This window comes from Salvelinus namaycush, chromosome 3 (assembly GCF_016432855.1).
Source record: "Salvelinus namaycush isolate Seneca chromosome 3, SaNama_1.0, whole genome shotgun sequence".
Taxonomy (NCBI): Eukaryota; Metazoa; Chordata; class Actinopteri; order Salmoniformes; family Salmonidae; genus Salvelinus; species Salvelinus namaycush.
The window spans coordinates 36864462-36884861 of record NC_052309.1 but is presented as its reverse complement, the minus strand read 5'-3'; the positions used below and the strand labels follow the sequence as shown (position 1 = coordinate 36884861).

The 20400-nt window shown below is 44.3% G+C and overlaps 1 protein-coding gene across 2 annotated transcripts in view; it reads left to right on the top strand.

Annotated features, from left to right (window-relative positions):
• Positions 1 to 15661, top strand: part of LOC120031185 (zinc finger and BTB domain-containing protein 16-A-like) — a 125080-nt gene extending 109419 nt beyond the window's left edge. Inside the window, exons 5-7 of one of the 2 annotated variants that reach the window (XM_038976830.1) lie at positions 1351 to 1521; positions 7841 to 8008; positions 10471 to 15661. In XM_038976830.1, coding sequence (XP_038832758.1) covers positions 1351 to 1521; positions 7841 to 8008; positions 10471 to 10700 — 569 coding nt within the window. In that variant the 3' untranslated portion in view covers positions 10701 to 15661. Of the gene's footprint in view, positions 1 to 1350; positions 1522 to 7837; positions 8009 to 10470 lie in introns of both variants that reach the window. The other variant, XM_038976824.1, reaches the window with a different exon arrangement.
• Positions 15662 to 20400: the final 4739 nt, after the last annotated feature.

Genomic DNA, 20400 nt, shown 5'->3' with positions numbered 1-20400 from the left:
TGTTGTCTCCAGAGCACCCTGAGTTGTTAAATTACAGAGAGGGGGATAGGGATATAGGGAGAAGGAGTGAGGCAGCCCTGTCAATCAAGCCACCTTAAGTGCCTCAAGTCCTGGCGGGATACCAGCGACAATCGGCCCCAATCAATGGCCCCTCTTTCATTGATAAAAGAAGAAGAAGAGGAAGAAGGAGAATAAGAAGTTGGGGGGAAGAAGTATTTATTAGCACGGAAGTGCCTTTATGGCCTCACTATGAGAAGATTTAAAGACAGGCCCTGTTTTATTCTCTTGTTGTTTTTCTCCCTCTTTCTCCCTCTGTTCTCTCCCTCTACCCCATTGATCTCTTCACCGTGCACATGGCTGCTTGATATTTCCTCTCACTACCTTTTCCTCATCTTTCCTTTCTACCTCTCTCCCCCTGCTCCCTCTTGTTCCCCCCCTCCTTGTTCTCTCCCGAGTGTGGAGGCAAGACAGTGATTGATCCAGGGGGAGGGCTGTCTCTGGTGCGTTTATGAACATGAGGCTGCCGCTCCTCATAGATTTTTAAATTAGTGGCAGCTTTGCCCCAAAGATGCGTTATTGACTGATGAAATAGAAGCTGAGCTCTAAACACTCACTCTTTCCCCAGAGTTTTCCCCAGTCTGGTAATTGAAAAAGTGTGAAGAGAGTGTGTGCGTGCACGTTTGTGCTTGCTGTATTCCTGTTTGCCTGTGCTGGAGAAAAATGAATGCTACTTGTTGGACTCGAGACTCAACTGAAGTATTAAGCACATCTTCAAACGTTTTTATGTGATTAAAAATGGTTTGCTTAAAAAGATTGTGAAAGCATATCCTCACAGTGTGTTCTATGAGGGACATATTAAAGTGCACCAAGCATGAGAAACAGGGCCATTGCACATCCCATTGTGTTGACGGCACCCAGTCTAACACAGTCCTTAGCCTGTCTGTTGTCACACTGCTCACCTTGGTTGTCATTGCTCTCATCTTGGTACTGACCTCTTGTGGTAAGGGATCACAATTGAAATGTTCAAGCCTGCTGTGCTTTTCCCAGTGGTGTTTTACAATGACAGACACCTCCTTTGGTTTAGGATACGTCTTTCCTTAAAAAAAGACTAGACAGATCTCAAGAAATGTACCACATTGTACAATGAACAATAATGTTGAAAATCCATAGAACAAAGAGATGCCTTTATTACTTTTTGACTTGTTCCAGAAATGATGTATAACTTGGCTACGTGACTGTCAACATGTGATATTCTGTCAGATTGCGCTCAAAAGTATCTCCTGCTCAAGTAAATCTATAAACCAGACTAAATGACTAAAGAAAACTCACCCTCTCCTCCCTCTCCTTCAGGTTTGGACATGGCCATCTTCTGTCTGCTGTGCGGGAAGCGTTTCCAGACGCAGCCGGCGCTGCAGCAGCACATGGAGGTCCACGCCGGCGTGCGCAGCTACATCTGCAGCGAGTGCAATCGCACCTTCCCCAGCCACACCGCACTCAAACGCCACCTGCGCTCGCACACAGGTCAGTGGCAGTGGCAGAATACCGTTTAGTAACAGCCATGTCAAGTCCCCATCTATCCTAGAGCACTAGGACACACAGCTGTAGGCCACTCATGTTCCCCTGCAATAAACAGTAAACTCCAACTCCTTCTCAGACTATCCTACTAACAACAGGACACCGTCACACAACATTGCAGAACGATTGTGGGAAGGTTGGTCGACATTACCTTGTGCAATAATCACGTTTCCATCCAACCTTGTTATGTGAGTAAAGTCATGTCGTGTGAAAAGGAAAAATCACGACAGCTGTTATGGAAACAGGAAGTGTCGGTACAATTTCACAAATGTGAATAGACAATTTGTTCGTTCGACATGGTGGGGAGCTTTTTGTGTCAAATTAATTCTGCAGCAATTGTGGTGGAAACGCTTTAATGCGAAAATATTGATCAAATATGGATGGAACCATATTACCTTTTTCTATTTGGTCAATTAAAAGTTATACGACAAAGTGCTTTTTATGTGCATTACGTCATCATGCACTGCTTTTTGTCCGCAACAAGTCTGTTTGATGGAAACAAACCTCTGGTGTGAAAATTGCATTTTTTTAAACAGATGTTTTAATATTTGCATGAAAATCTGTCAAATTGGATGGAAACCTAGCTATTGTTGTGATGTTGGGAAAGGTAATAATTAGACTTTTACGATGTGACAAGATAATTTGGCTATGTTGTGGCAACCAATTATGTCTAGTAGGGCACCATATATCCCAAACCAGGTGAAAGCAAGCCATAGACTTGCTAACGACGTACAGGGAAAAGGTTGTCAAAACAATCCCCTCAGGTCATCAGCTGTAAAGGGATCCATATTTCTTATGAAGGCGTGATGAGCTGTCCCGTTAACAGACATGGGTGACAGTATATTTGACAAGTAGCGATGGCTCAGTAGCCCAACAGAAAGAAGAACACAATGCAGTATTATCAGTCTAGAGATGCAGGTTGGCATTTATTGGGATGACTCATGTACTGGAGGCAGCTCTGTAGGGTAGTCACTAGCTGGCACTGCCACAGTCATAAAATATTATTTTATACCTTAACCCTAACTTTAACCACCCTGCTAACTTTATGCCTAACTTTATACACTGCTCAAAAAAATAAAGGGAACACTTAAACAACACAATGTAACTCCAAGTCAATCACACTTCTGTGAAATCAAACTGTCCACTTAGGAAGCAACACTGATTGACAATAAATTTCACATGCTGTTGTGCAAATGGAATAGACAAAAGGTGGAAATTATAGGCAATTAGCAAGACACCCCCAATAAAGGAGTGATTCTGCAGGTGGTGACCACAGACCACTTCTCAGTTCCTATGCTTCCTGGCTGATGTTTTGGTCATTATTGAATGCTGGCGGTGCTCTCACTCTAGTGGTAGCATGAGACGGAGTCTACAACCCACACAAGTGGCTCAGGTAGTGCAGCTCATCCAGGATGGCACATCAATGCGAGCTGTGGCAAGAAGGTTTGCTGTGTCTGTCAGCGTAGTGTCCAGAGCATGGAGGCGCTACCAGGAGACAGGCCAGTACATCAGGAGACGTGGAGGAGGCCGTAGGAGGGCAACAACCCAGCAGCAGGACCGCTACCTCCACCTTTGTGCAAGGAGGAGCACTGCCAGAGCCCTGCAAAATGACCTCCAGCAGGCCACAAATGTGCATGTGTCTGCTCAAACGGTCAGAAACAGACTCCATGAGGATGGTATGAGGGCCCGACGTCCACAGGTGGGGGTTGTGCTTACAGCCCAACACCGTGCAGGACGTTTGGCATTTGCCAGAGAACACCAAGATTGGCAAATTCGCCACTGGCGCCCTGTGCTCTTCACAGATGAAAGCAGGTTCACACTGAGCACATGAGCACATGTGACAGACGTGACAGAGTCTGGAGACGCCGTGGAGAACGTTCTGCTGCCTGCAACATCCTCCAGCATGACCGGTTTGGCGGTGGGTCAGTCATGGTGTGAGGTGGCATTTCTTTGTGGGGCCGCACAGCCCTCCATGTGCTCGCCAGAGGTAGCCTGACTGCCATTAGGTACCGAGATGAGATCCTCAGAGCCCTTGTGAGACCATATGCTGACACATGCACATTTGTGGCCTGCTGGAGGTCATTTTGCAGGGCTCTGGCAGTGCTCCTCCTTGCACAAAGGTGGAGGTAGCGGTCCTGCTGCTGGGTTGTTGCCCTCCTACGGCCTCCTCCACGTCTCCTGATGTACTGGCCTGTCTCCTGGTAGCACCTCCATGCTCTGGACACTACGCTGACAGACACAGCAAACCTTCTTGCCACAGCTCGCATTGATGTGCCATCCTGGATGAGCTGCACTACCTGAGCCACTTGTGTGGGTTGTAGACTTCGTCTCATGCTACCACTAGAGTGAGAGCACCGCCAGCATTCAATAATGACCAAAACATCAGCCAGGAAGCATAGGAACTGAGAAGTGGTCTGTGGTCACCACCTGCAGAATCACTCCTTTATTGGGGGTGTCTTGCTAATTGCCTATAATTTCCACCTTTTGTCTATTCCATTTGCACAACAGCATGTGAAATTTATTGTCAATCAGTGTTGCTTCCTAAGTGGACAGTTTGATTTCACAGAAGTGTGATTGACTTGGAGTTACATTGTGTTGTTTAAGTGTTCCCTTTATTTTTTTGAGCAGTGTATTAAGAAAAAAAAATCTAAATTTGGTTTCATACATTTTTACGATATAGGAAATTTTTAGTTTGCTGTGGCCGATCGAGTGGAAATCGCTCAGGCCTGGCGCCAGGACAGGATTCATCCCAATAAACGTCAACCTGGGTTTAAACTGTGTGGAGCCTGCAGGGCAACAGCACGTGTCACACGGCAACATGTTCATGGCTCTGACTGCGGAACATTGTTTCCTATTTAGGCCTATCTAACCCACTTCAAGTTTTCTTCCTAGAAGGAATCATGTTATCCCGGCTCAAAAAGACACTTTCTACTTCCTAGTAGGCTAGTATACTATTGGCATGGCTGGCTGAACAAACAGGGTGATCTGGTCATTTGCTGAATGAATATATGCCATGATCAAACAGAGCTGCTATTTACCTCAAGGCTGGTTTGTTAGTGAGGAAAGGCCATGTTAATACTATATGTTGTGATAGGACAAGGCTGGAGAGTGAAATAGCCTGATGGATGAGGTGATTCAGGGAGAAGCCCCTGTTACCTTGACAGAATATGAGAACATGGAAATGAATCCCATTTCGCTTGCAAAGGATGGCCGCTCTCTCTCGCATCCCTTTTTTTCTCTCTGCGACCTTAAATAACAGCCTCACTGTCAGAGCTGATCTAGCTCACAGTCTCACGGATAAATAATTGAAATGAATGCGGCGAGATGAGCGCAGCCGGCCTATTTACAAGCCGAGGCGCTGCATTTTAGCGCGAGTGACAAGACGGGGCGGTCCTGTATACTGTACCCGTGTGTCTGCTACTCTGCTTTCACTGCAAACATCGAGAGAGGACACGCGGATGGTCCCCACGCACGACTTGCTGAAATGTCATCCCAATCCCCATCTCGGCAGCTGCAGCCAGACACGGGCAGTGAGGCAGCAGTGTCTCGCTGCTTTGAACCTGATCCTCCGTAGGCGTGTATTAAATTACAATGAGCCAGTCGCAAGCACCCGTTTAATATTATGTGGGGGCCTTTGTCAAGGGATTAAAAAGTCGGCAAGACGCATGTCGCCAAAAATAAGTCCTAATTTCCAGAAAATGGAAATAACTGGCAATTCTTAAATATATTTGCCCTTTGATGATATAATAATCTCGTTCATGTTTCTGTGTGTACTACGCAGTAGTAGGTTACTTGTTGGAAGAGCGCAATAGTCAAGAAGTCCATCTGTTGGCTGCCCTTTTCCAACAAGACCATCGTCATCTCCCTCATGTCTTCTGCCTTCTACCTCGCAGCTGCAAGCACAATAACTAGAGCGAGTACAATATACACAGTATTAGCATGCTTGATACAGAGGTTGTTTCGGGAAAACTGATTGCTTTAGAAAGCAGCTTCGCTGATGTCACCTACTGTTTTGACATTGATTCAGTATTGAGGACAGAGAGAGGCAACCGATTTAATGATGCTTATTACAGTGAGTGTATCAATCTCCCAATGATTTATTCCCTGGAGAAGGGTAGGCTAACCCCACAGTCTCTCTCTCTCCTCCCTATTTCCCTCTCACTTCTTCCTCTTTGTCTCTCTTCATTTGTCCCTCCCCATTTTCATTCTCTTTGATACGCTGTCTATCCCTCTCCCTCTTACTTCACCTCTCTCCCTCCATCACACTGTCCCTGAAACGAGAGGCTGCACACACACACACAGACTCACTGTTGTACAATGGGGGCTCATAATGATGGCAGTCATGGCAGCCTCCTCTGTCCTTCCTCACTCCCTCCATCCTCCCTCCCATCCGTGCTTGCAGACGCGTGCTGCGGCCCAGGCCCTCGTTAATATTCCGTTGTTGTGCAGCGGCCGCTTGTTTTTTAACTAGGGGCCCATTTGCAGCAGGGTGTTTTGTGTTTGCAGCTGTTTGATAGCGCCAGGCTAGAGAGGGAGAAGGAGAGAGAGAGATGGCCCTGGCAGTGACAGAGCCTCCTGATTTACAGCCGCTTATAGCATAATGAACCTGCCCTGGCCAGGGCCTGGGGAGAGGGGGGCTAGGCAGCAGGTGTCGAGGCAGCAGGTACACTGTCCGCGCCAGCACCCCCAGGGGGCATGGAAACGCAGGTGGCAGTGCCCGGGGTACCCAAGGGTCCACTCCCATACCACGGTTCTGCCTCGGTGTGCTGGGTCCTCATCTGTGCCCCCTCGCTGTCATTAGACCCCAGGCATTGTGTCTTAGATCCCAACAGGCATTGAAAGAGAGAGAGAGAGAGACTTCTGATTTACGATGCTGCATCTCCAGTGCCCGGGAGCTAATGGATTCCTGACAAAATTAAGTCCTGCCTGGCATTTGGATTGCACAACACAATGTGATTATGGCATTTTTATTCATGTCAAACATTGACTTTTTTCAGAGGGAAGCAATGAAGTCCGCTCCCCTGCTAATAAGAATGACATTTTGAAGTGTTAGTTATATATGTAGTGTATGACTTATAACACATTGCCTATGTGCATTTGAAGGTAAATAACCTTCCGTAGTCTGTGCACTGAGCATTAGCATGCTCTCCTCCGGATTGGTCTGGTTGGGGCTCAGCCTGCTTCTAATTAAAGGCAGGTGAATCTCAGCTCCATTATTATTCCTGTAGCGTCGCACGGGCCCCGCCGCGCTCTGTGATGGATTGTGATCTCTGCAGCTACTGAAACGCTAGAAAGAGCACAATGTCTTACAGCGGGAGCCACTGATAACTTCATGCAGACAAATAAAGACTGTCACTTTTATTGATTTTTACCCTCCCCCTTCTCTCTTCATCCCTCCACTCTTGATTCTCCCTCTTTCTCTCTATCTCTCACTTTTTCGCTGTATTTTTTGTCACTGCCCTCCCTTTCAAAATGATCCCCTCAACCCGAAAGCGTCAAACTCGCCGGGTGTCACATCCCCCCCCAAACAGCCGCCACGTCCAAAAGTGAATAGCATTTAAGGGTGCGTCTCCAATGAAAATACGTGCTGGAGGAAATTGACATTGTCTCTTAACGGGGGTGATGGGTGCCAGAGCATGACAGTACATAACGAGAAATGCAATTTATTCCTAGGCACGGTGCCGCTCGGACAGCCAGATAATGAAACGCGTAGGTCATTGGCGATGACTTAAACCTTCAGCGGCTGAGTGAAATGCATTAAATATCAAGAACATTACACGCCTGGCAGCGTGGCGCATCTGTAGTGGGGAGCGAATGATGTATGGGAGGCTGCTAGTCAGACACAGGAAAGCAATTAGTAGCCGAGCGCTGGAGAGAGCCCCCGCATATCATAATATCCCTGATTATTGACATCTGAATACCAATTACACGAGTGGCACCAGGGCGGCAAGGGTACAGTATTCTAATTTGACCTACAAAAAGAGAGAACTTGAGAGTGGACTGGAAAAAAGAGGGGTGCTATCTCGTTAGTGTTAATAAGAATGTTTGAGTTCTGCCGCTGATAGCTCAGTGTGATTTGTCACGTGATTCATCTTCGCATTGAATAGAAAACCACTTGTAATTCTATTATTTCTGTATGTCCATTGACATATTTGTCTAATTATTTTTTGGCATTTACATTTTTTGTCTATTTGCAGCCGTAACACAAAGATATGAGTGGACTCCAATAAATGTTTTCCCTTCCCTTGTCCCCCGTGTTCAGCAGGTGACCATCCATATGAGTGCGAGTTCTGCGGGAGCTGCTTCCGTGACGAGAGCACTCTGAAGGGCCACAAGCGCATCCACACCGGGGAAAAGCCCTACGAATGTAACGGCTGTGGGAAGAAGTTCAGCCTCAAGCACCAGCTGGAGACCCACTACCGTGTGCACACAGGTACTGTATGCATTGTTAGGTTCACAATGGACAGGAAAATCCACTCCATTACACTGGAAATATGCCAATAGAATGTCAGCTTTGTAACACGGATAAAAATGTCAGCTCTGTTACAGTGGGAAAATGTCAGCTATGATACACAGGAGAGCTTTCAACGAATAGAGTTAGTGTACTATACTAATAGTTTCTACCAGTAGTTCCCACTGGACACTAAGTCAAGACACTAGAGATCCGCCTCGGCTCCGTAACGGATTGAGTTCAGTGCTGTAACACAGAAGGAGGGCACGTGTATGTAAAATTGGCAATCTAATGTATGTGTTCAATAGTGTTATACTGGGCATTAAGAAGGGCTGGGATCAATGTGTGTAGTAGAATGTGTACACTAGATTGCTGCTTTTACAAGGCATACTATAAGCAGACTGTTTTTATGAATGATTCCAAGGGCCAGGAAACAGAACCTTGGTGAGGAGCCTCCAAATTGATACCAGGCCTTTACAGCTCCATAAAGGTGTCAACCAGGTGTCAGTCAGTCTCAGGGACTTGTCACTCTTGTGTTGGCTGAATTTACATCCCCAGACATTAGGATTAGGGACATGTGCTGTTACTCTGGATTTCTCAGGTTGCCACGATGAGGGCACACACACACACACACACACACACACACACAACCTACCCTCCGAGGGCTGCTGTTGAGCCAAAGCTTTACCCGCTCCAACCCCCCACCAAAACTCACCCCCCGTCTTCCATTCAATAAGCCAGCTGTTAAGCCGCACTATCAAGGCAGCCTGTCAAATAATTGGCTTTTTCTCTCCCACCCCCCTTTCCCCTTTTGTGGGGGCCAGGGGCCTTCGTTTGCGGTGAGCCGGAGCGCACTGGAGATAACAAGAGCTAGTGACAAGCTCACAGTCAAAGGCCACGGCGCACAAAAGGGAGCCGCTTGATGAATCATCGACATTGGCAACCTCCCACCCTCCTTCCCCCTTCCCGAGTCCCACCTGTCAATTGCAGATCAATACCAAGCCTCATTTGCAATTCATTATTGCCCGGTTATCTGAGGCGACCCTGTTTACAGTGTGGTTATTGTCGACACTGCTGACGTGTGAGGCCTCTGCAGGCAGCACGCCCCGTAATGACAGTCATCTTGGCGTGGCTATTTGCATAGGCGGGTAAACACAACCTTGACCCCCTTCCCACGGGGGACAGGTCCAATGCGTCGAAAAAAGAAAAGTATGAGAGTAGATGCAGCGACACACATCAGAGAGATATCCATCGGCAGCCAGCAACAAGAAGCCTCTCTCTCTGTAACGTGGCACGAGCGTTGGCGTCGTTCACGGCCCCGATCACATGCGACACCTCATTTCAAATGCCATTGGTAAAGGTCGGCATTTACATGTCTAATTTGCGCCTGTCGGATTGAGCGCTGGGGATTATTCCTCGCCATCACTCTAGTCATTTGCACGTTTAGGAGTTCTGGTCCTGAATATCACATGCACAGGAATGTAGCGGTTTTGGAACCGCCGAGATTCAAATGTAATCAAATTGAAGTTGTGATTTGGCGTTTCAAAATGTCATAGGTCCTTTTGTAATTGAAGTGTTAGCCATTTAGATGTGACAAAATGTACATCCGTATAATTGAATGCAGGGGGTTGGTTTGTAAAGCACATTATAGGGGCAGTTGAGAGATTGATTCTAAAGCCATTTCTGCACAGCAGCACTATATGAAATACCATTATCCACGATGACATACACTTTTCAATTTGGTCGTGGGGTTTTTATAGACATGATAGTCATTGCTAATTGAGACCACTAGATATGTTTATCTTCCTGCTAGCAAAAGTGTAGGAAGCTCTAAAAGATAGTTGATACTTCAAGTCTCCCTTGTAAATGTATACTAAACAGTACACGCCCCTTTGCCCTCAGAACAGCCTCAATTCGTCAGCGCATGGACTCTACAAGGTGTTGAAAGCGTTCCACAGGGATGCTGGCCCATGTTGACTCCAATGCTTCCCACAGTTGTCTAGTTGGCTGGATGTCCTTTGGGTGGTGGACCATTCTTAATACCCACCGGAAACTGTTGTGTGTGAAAAACCCAGCAGCGTTGCAGTTCTTGGCACACTCAAACCGGTGCGCTTGGCACCTGCAGTACTACCATACCCCGTTAAAAAGCGCGTAAATGTTTTTGTCTTGCCCATTCAACCTCTGAATTGCACACATACACAATCCATGTCTCAAAAATCCTATTTTAATCTGTCCTCCCCTTCATCTACACTGATTGAAGTGGATTTAACAAGTGACATCAATAAGGGATCATAGCTTTCACCTGGATTCACCTGGTCAGTCTGTCATGGAAAAAGCAGGTGTTCTTAATGTTTTGTACACTCAGTGTACAATGTCATATAGAGTTCCCTTCCTCAGCCTGACGTTGTTCTTGTTGACGTTGTTGTTGTCGTCACCCTCCCCAGGTGAGAAGCCGTTTGAGTGCAAGCTGTGCCACCAGCGATCCAGGGACTACTCGGCCATGATCAAACACCTGCGCACCCACAACGGCGCGTCGCCCTACCAATGCACCATCTGCCTTGAGTACTGCCCCAGCCTCTCGGCCATGCAGAAGCACATGAAGGGCCACAAGCCCGAAGACGTCCCCCCAGACTGGAGGATAGAGAAGACCTACCTGTACCTCTGCTACGTCTGAGGCCTCCAGACGACAGCCCGGGGGAAGGAAGACGGGCAGAGGAGGAGGATGGGGCTGAGGAAGGAAGGGGAGGATGGAGGATGAGGAGAAGGAGGAGGAGGACGAGGCCTGTGGCGAAGAAGTCAAGCGAGAAAATCCATGAGCTGGAAGCACAGGCGGTTTTTGAATGCGAAGAGAGCGAATGAGCAGAGGGCAAATGTGGACACAGTGAGGAAAAGGGCTGGGCTAGGCGGAGGAAAACTGTGGTTCTGACCGAGAGGACATTTCCCCTTAAAATTCATATGTCGTTCAGTACATCTATGTATGTTTTGTTTCGAGTTGTCAAACTGCCTAACACAGAACCCATCGGTGCGTTGATGGAGTTCTCCTTAAGTATACCCACAGACTTGAGAGATGTCACCCAAGCCACACCTGGAACTGAACTGATTCTCAAAGGCTATCTGAACCCACACCTCCCCATCATTTTGACCACTGGTTATCCCTAAATGTAGTTTTGACACCCTCACCTTTTCTGGAATGGAATTGTATCCTACTGTAACTTGGGTGGGTCAATGCTCTCGTTTCCATGACACAGTACTACAGATCCCCTCCTGATTTGATTGGATTAGATTGGACACCAAGTCATGTTCTGCTTGAGGAACATGTCGCAGTTGGCCCCTACCCATCCCATTGTTTACCAGAGTGCTCCAAAATGGAGTATTCAGACCTGGTGGCACAGAGCACTTAGACCCCTATAGTGGCGTAGTGCCATTCAGATAGCCCCCGAGAATCAGAGCCTAAGGGCCAGACCATGTGGCACATTTCAGCCAGCCCTATGGAAAAATAGCACCATTTGTTGTACTGCATCAGCAGAAGCGAAGTTGAATTTGATTGGGGCACAACACCTTCGTACCCACGCAGAGGGTTGTCTTTTGTACAGCAAGGGAGATGAACAGAGGATGATATTCCCATATCGGTCGGGTTTCAACGGAGCCTCTCGAGAGTCGAACCTTGACTGTCACTTTTTTCATCTCGGTATCTTTGGCTCCGCATCATAGTTTATCATAGCTTCATTGCACAGGTAAAGACACATTACGACGACAGTCTCTGTTTGATGTTTATATCAGATATATTTTTGAGGGGTTTGCTCGCTGCGAAGCCGCTGTTCTTTTATCTCTTAAACCATAAATCTCTATACAGCATTAACTGGGGATGTTACATTTTTTTTCCCGCTATAGATACTGGACTGATATTAATATACGTTTAACCAGATTATCATCAATTACACTAAGATTTAGTACATGGACTGACTCATAACATTTAACTATTTTCTCACATTAATAATCTCATAATCTCTATATGCCATTGTGATGGAGACCAAAATGACAAAGGCTGCTGTGGATTGCTCCAAGGGGTGTTCGTAATGCCTTCATAATGCAATTATAAGGAGATATGGCACTTGTTATAACAGGACATATATACTGTTATGTCGCGTGAAACCATACATGTAACACCAGGTGGAAAATTGTGTTTCATGCGTAATTGTAACAGTGCTATATCAGTTGTCATAAGTGTAAAATATGTTGTCATAAGTTGTCGGAACCTGTTACGACAAGCATTATATCTGTTCATATGGCAGCATAATGAAGACATTATGAGCACCACTGTCAGTTCAGTGTTACCATGGTAATCACATATCTGAATGATTAGCGGGAGAGGGGGGTGGGGGGCTTCACTGATTGGACGAGACATGGCCTGCCCAGCCCAGGGGGCGACCAGTAAGAATACAGAATAAGTCAACTCTTTATATATGGTTTTGTTCCTTCGCTTTGTCTCTGTTTCCTATTATGTCTTGATTTAGCTCAGCACATTGTACTTGAATTACCTCGTTTTTTTGTGACCTCATGTGCTTGTGTTTTTATTTCTTGTGTTGTTTTTTAATTGTTTTTTTGGTGTGTGTGTGTCCGAAAGCTGCGTTGTTACGCGAGGGAGATGTGACAAAGCAATGTGTACGCGAAAATTAAGTGCCACGGTGAAAAGAGATTTTTATTGTTGTGTATTTTTGTGCATTATTGTTACCAAACTTGGTATTTTTTTATGAACCTTGCTTGTTGAAAAGCTGGTGGGGTCGGTCATTGTTTAAAAGCTACCTCTAAGTTGTTTTGTTTAAATTTTTGCAAAAGCACATTTATTTTCTGTGTGTTTTGCATTATTGCATCATTGCAACTTCATCTCATGCTTTCAAGTGTTGATTTATTGTCTTTTCACATCTGTAAGTGACATTTATATAAAGGGTAAGAGATGGTAGATATTGTTAGAAAAAAATGAAAATTAAACAAGTGTTTATTCTTCTCTTACAGTCCGCGTCCGTCCCCCCCTTACAGTAATCTTAAGAGCAGAGAAGAGATTTTAAGGTATGGGGTAAGAGGGATGAACGCAGTAGAAGAAGAAATAGTACTTATAAGAGAGTTTAAAAAAGCATTAAACTTGAAAATATGTGAATAGAATTGTAGTTTTGTAATGTGAAAAAAAGAAGGTCATGTACACAGCGATGTAGTGTGCCCTGGACAATTGGGACTGCAAGTGGTAATCAAAGAAGAAAGGAAGGTTAGAAAAAAAGAGATCCTCTTGGTCAACAATTTCTCTCAAAGGAGTGTATTCCTGAACAAGAGCCAACAGAGGCAGTTTGATATATAAAAATTGTGATATTTTTGTATTCGGTGTCAGTCCCTTTCCATTTGTCGAGAGTTTCAGCAGGGCAAATATTTGTATTTCTTTTTTTTTTACCTAGTTTTTTTCCTCTGGTTTTGAATCTTTTGCCTTGCTCCTCTTTGGTAATGTTGGACGTGTGTGTGTGCGTGTGTGTGTGTGTGTGTGTATGTGTGAACATGTTGTAGTAAGTGTTGCTTTCTGGATGTCAATGCATTGTAGGTGAAGGACTAAATCTGCCAAAAAAAATAAAAGAGATCATTCAAAATGGATGGCTGGGATGCTGCCGTCGATCAATTAGTACACGTCACTCACAATTTTATTGCCAACATTTAGTTTTTGTACTTGAAGTGACAAAAAAAGGATGACATGGTCATAGTGGCCCATGGTTGTCTTGCCACTGATTCTCCAACACTGTGAGCTGAGGGGTTTCCCTCGTCCAATTTTCATCCACTATAATAATAACTTCAGTCACCATTCAGAGTGGCAGGCCAGAGAGCCTGAAACGATCACATCACACTTCAATGACTAGAGGTATTCAATCACATGCTCTTATTTTTGTCTGAATGTTTTATACTTTTTTGTGTGTGTGTGTGTGTGTGTGTGCGCATAAATGAAAGTGTGTATCCGCGTGCGTGTATTAATGAAAAATGCACTAATCAGATCAGATACAAAATAAAAACAATGCTCTGCTACTTTTCTCTCGACATGTTGAAAGAAAATACATTGGTATTGATATAGTTCTTCCCTCAATGTTACTCTGATGTTTCTGTAATATCTTTGTGCCTAAAATGGAAATTGTTCAACAAAAATGTCCATCTATATCTGCTTAGTTTCTGTACTTTCAGAAGATAATAAATGGTGTCTCCAGCACTCTAGGGATGTCATGACGAATAGAGATGACCTGATTTTCTGATTTAGAATCAAAAAGGAGCTGTCATCTAGGACTGCTTTAGCCTAAAATTGGTAGTGGGCAAACCACCTTTTGATGTTTAGTTTTTTGTTTTTCGTCTGTAATTGACACTCAAAAGCAATGTAACTCGTTTACGCACAAAAAGCAAGGAAGAAAAATGTCCATAAAATACAGACAATGAAGCATGTCAGTATAAGATTTAAAGATGACAGAACAGTCCCGGGCCATGGAAATAGTATGCATTTTTCTTTTTCAATCTGTTCTGAAGGACATTTGCCTGTTCATTTTGGAAATCAAAGTCAAAGTATGTTTTTTCATTGATAATATTTTGTTGTCAGCAACAGGTTTGCTGAGCAGTTGATGTCCTTCCAACCACTTTGGCAGCTTGTCAAAACCATAGTGTTGCCCCAGCTTAACATTACCACTTTTCTGTGATTAAGTACTTGTTTTTCGAAATTTGCATTTAAAAAATATATTTTTAAAGCTGTATGAAATCATGGCATCCCTGGAGTAGGCACTCTGTGTTTCAGTGTGGTGTTCTAGAACGAGTAGCCATTTTATGCAGTGTTGCCATGCATGTGCCATTTGAGGTCTAAACTAAACTGTTTGAGTAACAAAGCACCAAAACATTGTCTTTTTTATATTGGCACTGAGGACCAATTGCCCTGTCGGACCAAGCATTACAAAGCTTTTTATGTAACAAAGCTTTCTCTCTGTCTTTCTCTGGCTTGTCTGTGATTTTGTTTCTTTCTTCCTTGTTGTGACAGCACAAGTGCCAGTCGAGTTGCTCTGTATTAAGAAAATTGTGTTTTTATGATTTGAATTGTTATAGTTTTCGTCTACCTCAGCACCTAACCTTAGCCTAATCTTAGAAGGTGCCCAATTATTATTTTATTTTTCTCTTTTTTTGTTGTCATTTGTATAAAAATGATTTCATTTGCATTAGAGCTTTGCAAAGGTCCTTTGTCTTTTCCAGCGACGTGCTGTGTCTGTGATCCTGCTTCCCATGTGTGAGTTGTGCCACGGATCCCAGCATCTGTCTGTTGATTTAGAGTGGTTTTTCTTTCAGTTTAGGATCAGACACATCTCTTTGTAACATTTCAGTGTTCTCTGATGGAGTGTAAAAAAAATAAAAAAATAAAAGAGATTAAATGCTGCAGGTTTTCTTCTCCATGTTGTCACTAAGTACATTTTGTGCCTTCGATAGTGAAAGATAATATTTTTTACATCCTACTAACAGTAGATTGTTTTGTAGTGAACATTTTTTGTATTTTTATTTATGAGTCTCATATGAAAAATAACAATGTTCAGTTGTATACCTTCAATCTGCAGTTAGAAAATAAATAAAAAATCGACTTGAGTTTGTCTGCCTGTTTTCTAATGTGGTGCTTCCCTTCTCTTTCTGGGTGACCCATTCCTGATATACTATGTGGACTCTTCAGGGGCCTACCATACGTTGTTGATGCTAAGAATAATTACAGGTTTACAGAATACACAGCATGTTGGAGAGCCATACTGCAGGTATGTTTTGTTATGCAGAACTGTGAGTGTCTGTCTGGCTGTCTACATGTGTGCTCTTTTGTGTGTTTGTGAGTATGTGAGTGCATCTGTCTGTGTGTGTGTGTTGCTTTGGAGTGTACGTCGTCACTTTCACTGTTTTCCATTCCAGAGAGTTCCAAGAGCGTCGGCCGCCGGGCTTTCAAAAGCATCTCTGTAAACGGGTAACAACCATGAAGTCTCTTGGAAGACTGATGCTGCGGCTGAAAAATTAAGATGCATAGACTTTCCCCCGTGAGATTCTGCCCAGCTTCACCTCCTCTCACATCTGAATGCAGTAGCTTTTCTCATTCAACACTTCTCTCCTCTTCTACACATCCCACTTTTCTGCACACCAAAAAAATATTGGTCTTGATCCTCACCCCTCAGTCACCCCTTTTGTCAATTTCTTTAAGAGCACCAGAGGAACTGGAATTACGGTGATTTGAATAAGTCAGTTGGGCTACGGAGGTAGTGCCATATTACACTGGTGATGGGGAAGACACATATTGTACTCACTGCCCAGGTCTTATATGCCTTTAGTCACTTAAGTCCCCTAATGCTAGAAAAGCCTTGCGAAGCAGAAGGTATTAAATCAAGTCCAATAAATTGAGTAATATGCCGCAGCTGCCACTTCTTTGACTAGTGTCCCTATATTCCCTGTGGCTGCTTTGAAATGGCTCTCCACTACCGGAGCTCTGTTGGATATAGTGTGAGTGGGCTGTTAAGTGCAGCACTGACTAGATGATCCACTACAGGAGGCTGATGCGAAGCCATGTTACACTGCATCTGAAGAGGTCATTTGTGTTGGTCACAGCAGCATCCCCTGCTGTTGAGCTGTAGCGAAAAGCCTCTTGAGTAAGAACATGGCCAGTGTTGTGTCTGGAATACATCTACCAGTTAGCAGACAGTAGTGCCATGGGTGGATGTGTTCCGCATGTTGAATGACCAGATAGACATTTTCTAACAGAGACAGTAGTCTGTTGAAATGGAACCGAACGTGTCGGTGCTTGACTCACCAACCATGTCTGTCCTATATTCCTCTCCCATTATGAGGTCATAAATGCTATCATTAGATATGCAGGGCGCAAGCCATTATTGCTGCCGCCCTGCCGCCCTGATCGTTGCTAGAGGGGAAACGAGGCGAGACACAAATGGTTCTGCTTTTCTGCTTGTAGGAAGAGATACAAACATGGCATTAACCAAACTGAGCTGCCCTTTCTAGCTGGGCTTTAGTCCTTATGACGCAGCTCACTTTCTATCCATCTTCCTCTCTCTCGAATATATAATATTGTTCTTTATGTATATGCCGTTTATCGGACGGTTTTATCCAAAGCGACTAACAGTCATGCGCGTATACATTTTACGTATGGGTGGCCCCGGGAATCAAACCAACAATCCTGGCATTTGCAAGCGCCATGCTTTACCAACTGAGCCATACAGGACCATCTCGCTCTATTTTCCTCTTTCTATCGTTCTTCCTTCCCCAACTGTCTCACTCTGTTTATTTGGAACCACGTTGCTTTGAAAGGTTTGGGTGGGCCAACTGGACAGACAACATTACACCTCAGAGCAGCGCCACAACAGACTGATGAGCAACTTGTCTAGACACTCCAAACACCACAGAACAGACTTAGACATCCTTATTTTCCAAACCACTACCATCACATTCACTTCAACATTATTATTTCAAAGTGCTGTGCTCATTAGACAGGTATTATAATATATAGTATTACAGTATTATAGCAACCTGCATAATAGGGGTCACCATTGTTTCTCCTCCCAGAGATGTGAGCGCTTCTTTCAACTTCCTTATAGCTGACCTAACCAGGTTAATAAAGCCAGGAGAACTCGCCGTCTGTTTCGGCGCAAACAAGAGACCAGAGGTTCTCCTTCGACTCCCCATTATAGCTGGCAGCCCTCTCCCTTCCCAGCATGCTTTGAGGAATATGGGCAGCATATGCATGCCCTGACCTTTCCCTTCAGAAGGATCCGCTAATGAGGTACCTCTCTTTTGCTATCCACTCCCTCCTCCAACGGCCTCTGCATATCAAACCCAATGTGGCAAGTTGGGCTATCTTGGTTGTTTTAAGGGTATTTGGTGATTTAGGGAAAGAAGGACAGAGTGGGAAACGATCAGCTGTTGCTGATTATGTTCCTTCATGAACAGGACACCATGAGTTTGGTTTGATCCCGGGTCACATGAGCCCAATCAACCAACATCCCCACTCTGCTCTCTATTAGAAACAGAGCAGAGTGGGGATGTTGGTTGATTGGGCCCATGTGACCCCGGGAGGGGGCGGGGCTTTGTGTGTGTGTGTGTGGGGCCAGGGGTCCCATCTTTATGTGCTCTTTGACACCAATATGATCGAATGGATAGAGAAGGGTTCAGACAGTAGGTCTGTTGAATGGAGGGCAAACAGTCTTGTCCAAATCACTGGGATTGTTTTCTCAGCTAAGCCTGGCCTGTAGGCGTTAACCTCCCCCCTACCCCAGGCATTGATCCAGCCTCGGAGAGGAGAGAGCCAAACAATATGACCGCCGCTGTAAATTTACTGTAATACAGCAAGCGACCTGAGCAACATGGAACTGAACTGTTCTGTGTCGTTCATGTTGTTGCTGTTGTGGTAGATCTAGTTTTGCATGAATTTTGTAGTCACTGAACTGGTTGGTGAATGTGTTGGATGAGGATTAAAAAGTTCTGTTCAATGGCCACAATATGAAGTTATAATGCATGACAAAAAATTGTGAGGCCTCAATTTTTATAATTTGTAGTTTTGGCATCATCTCAGGATTTTATTTGTAGTTTATTTAAAGAAGATGTTCTTCTTTATGGAGATGATAACAGAACGAGAGGTCTATAGCTTCATTGCAATTTGGAGTTGTCTTATGAACTAACTTACCTGTTGCATTGTTTTAGTAACACTGGTGTAAAAATGACTTGTCCCTCTGTGTGTGTTCCTGCAACTCCTTAGGGGTAGTACTGGTTAATGCTGGTAATAGGTCCCTCTAGTGTTGATTTGGTGTACTATCGTATATTTGTATAGATGGTAGGCTAAAGTCAGATGTAGGGATAAAACATTTGGTTAACTTTCTAAAAAATTTAAAATAAAAAAGTTTGAAAGATATCCCAGTTGGAAGATTCCCGGAATCAGGAGGGAATAATCAGGAAATCTGGAATTCTCCCAACAGGATTTGTGTAAAATTGATAGTTACCAGAATTGTGCAGCCCCAGTCCACCCTATTTGGTTTTAGCTGAATTAGTTTCCCAAAAATAGACAAGCTGTTAAAAGTTTGAGATCATGCTTATTTATGGCAATACTCATAAGATTTTCTGTGTTTTTTATTGCCATTTTGGAATGTTAACTGTCATTTGTTTTAGAATTGCATAATAAAGAACAGTGATAGCAGGAGTCAATAAAACACAATTTATACATATCAGACATTTAAGAGATGTTCTTATCCAAGCTTCACACTGATAAACTTCTTTATAGCTAAAAATCAACCCCCATGGGGAATTAAACAGCCAACTGTATCCCTAAACCATTTTATGAGTACATCTTTAACTGTCTATTGAGTGACAAGCACAGAGTCGTTTTCCTCTGTCTGTATCAGCCAGCCAGGCAGAGTACTGAACTAAAAGGCCCCGTCAGGCACAGACCCAGTCCCTGCTGCAGCCTGGATCCTCATTGATTGTATTGGGATCGATGCTACCATTAACTGTGGAACAGTTTTAGGCTTTAATTATGTAGGGTGTCAATGGCATTTATCCTATCAGGGCACACCCGCCGAGTGCATTTTCCAGTAAGGCCAAAATCTTTACGATTAGTACATTAGTGTCAGTCTGCGGGCTAGGGCCATCCCTGGGAGGGATTAATAATACCCATACCACCGCTGGACTAGAGCATGGGGGAGGTTAGTGCGGGGCAGAGAACTACTGTGCCACCCTGTGGTTAGTGTGGTGTATTGTAGTCACCTCTATGGCGCCTTAAACCCTAACCGACAATGTCCACATAAAGTGGACAATTACTTTATTTTCACCTCCCATCACTTAAATGTGGACATTGGCCGTATTAAGGAAATTCAGACCTTCAACGGAAAAGCTACAAACAAACTGTGGCCAGGATTCAATTCAAAACCACGCTATAGCCCACTTGACATGTTAAAGGTCATTTCCAATTGAGCCGACATCTGCAGCGTTTTCCTTGAATGCGATCTCCGCAAGGGGGAGAACGTGGTAACATTGCCTTTAAAATCTGTTTGGCCTACAAGGGCAATTGGATTGAATCCCGTCTGTCATCATTGTATCCCGATATAATGATGACACAGACGGGATTCAATCCAATCGTGCTTGTAGACCAAGCAGCTTTTAAAGGCAATGTTGCATATAAGGAACATAATTCAATTAACTTTAATAGTCACACTTTTCATAATGTCAGAGTGAACACCAGGTGAACGAGTATTGCAGTTACTTTAGCACAAGTTAATATCCTTTATTTATTTAAATGTGATCAACAGCATGTTATATGTTTCGTATATTTTATTAACAATATTAACACTATT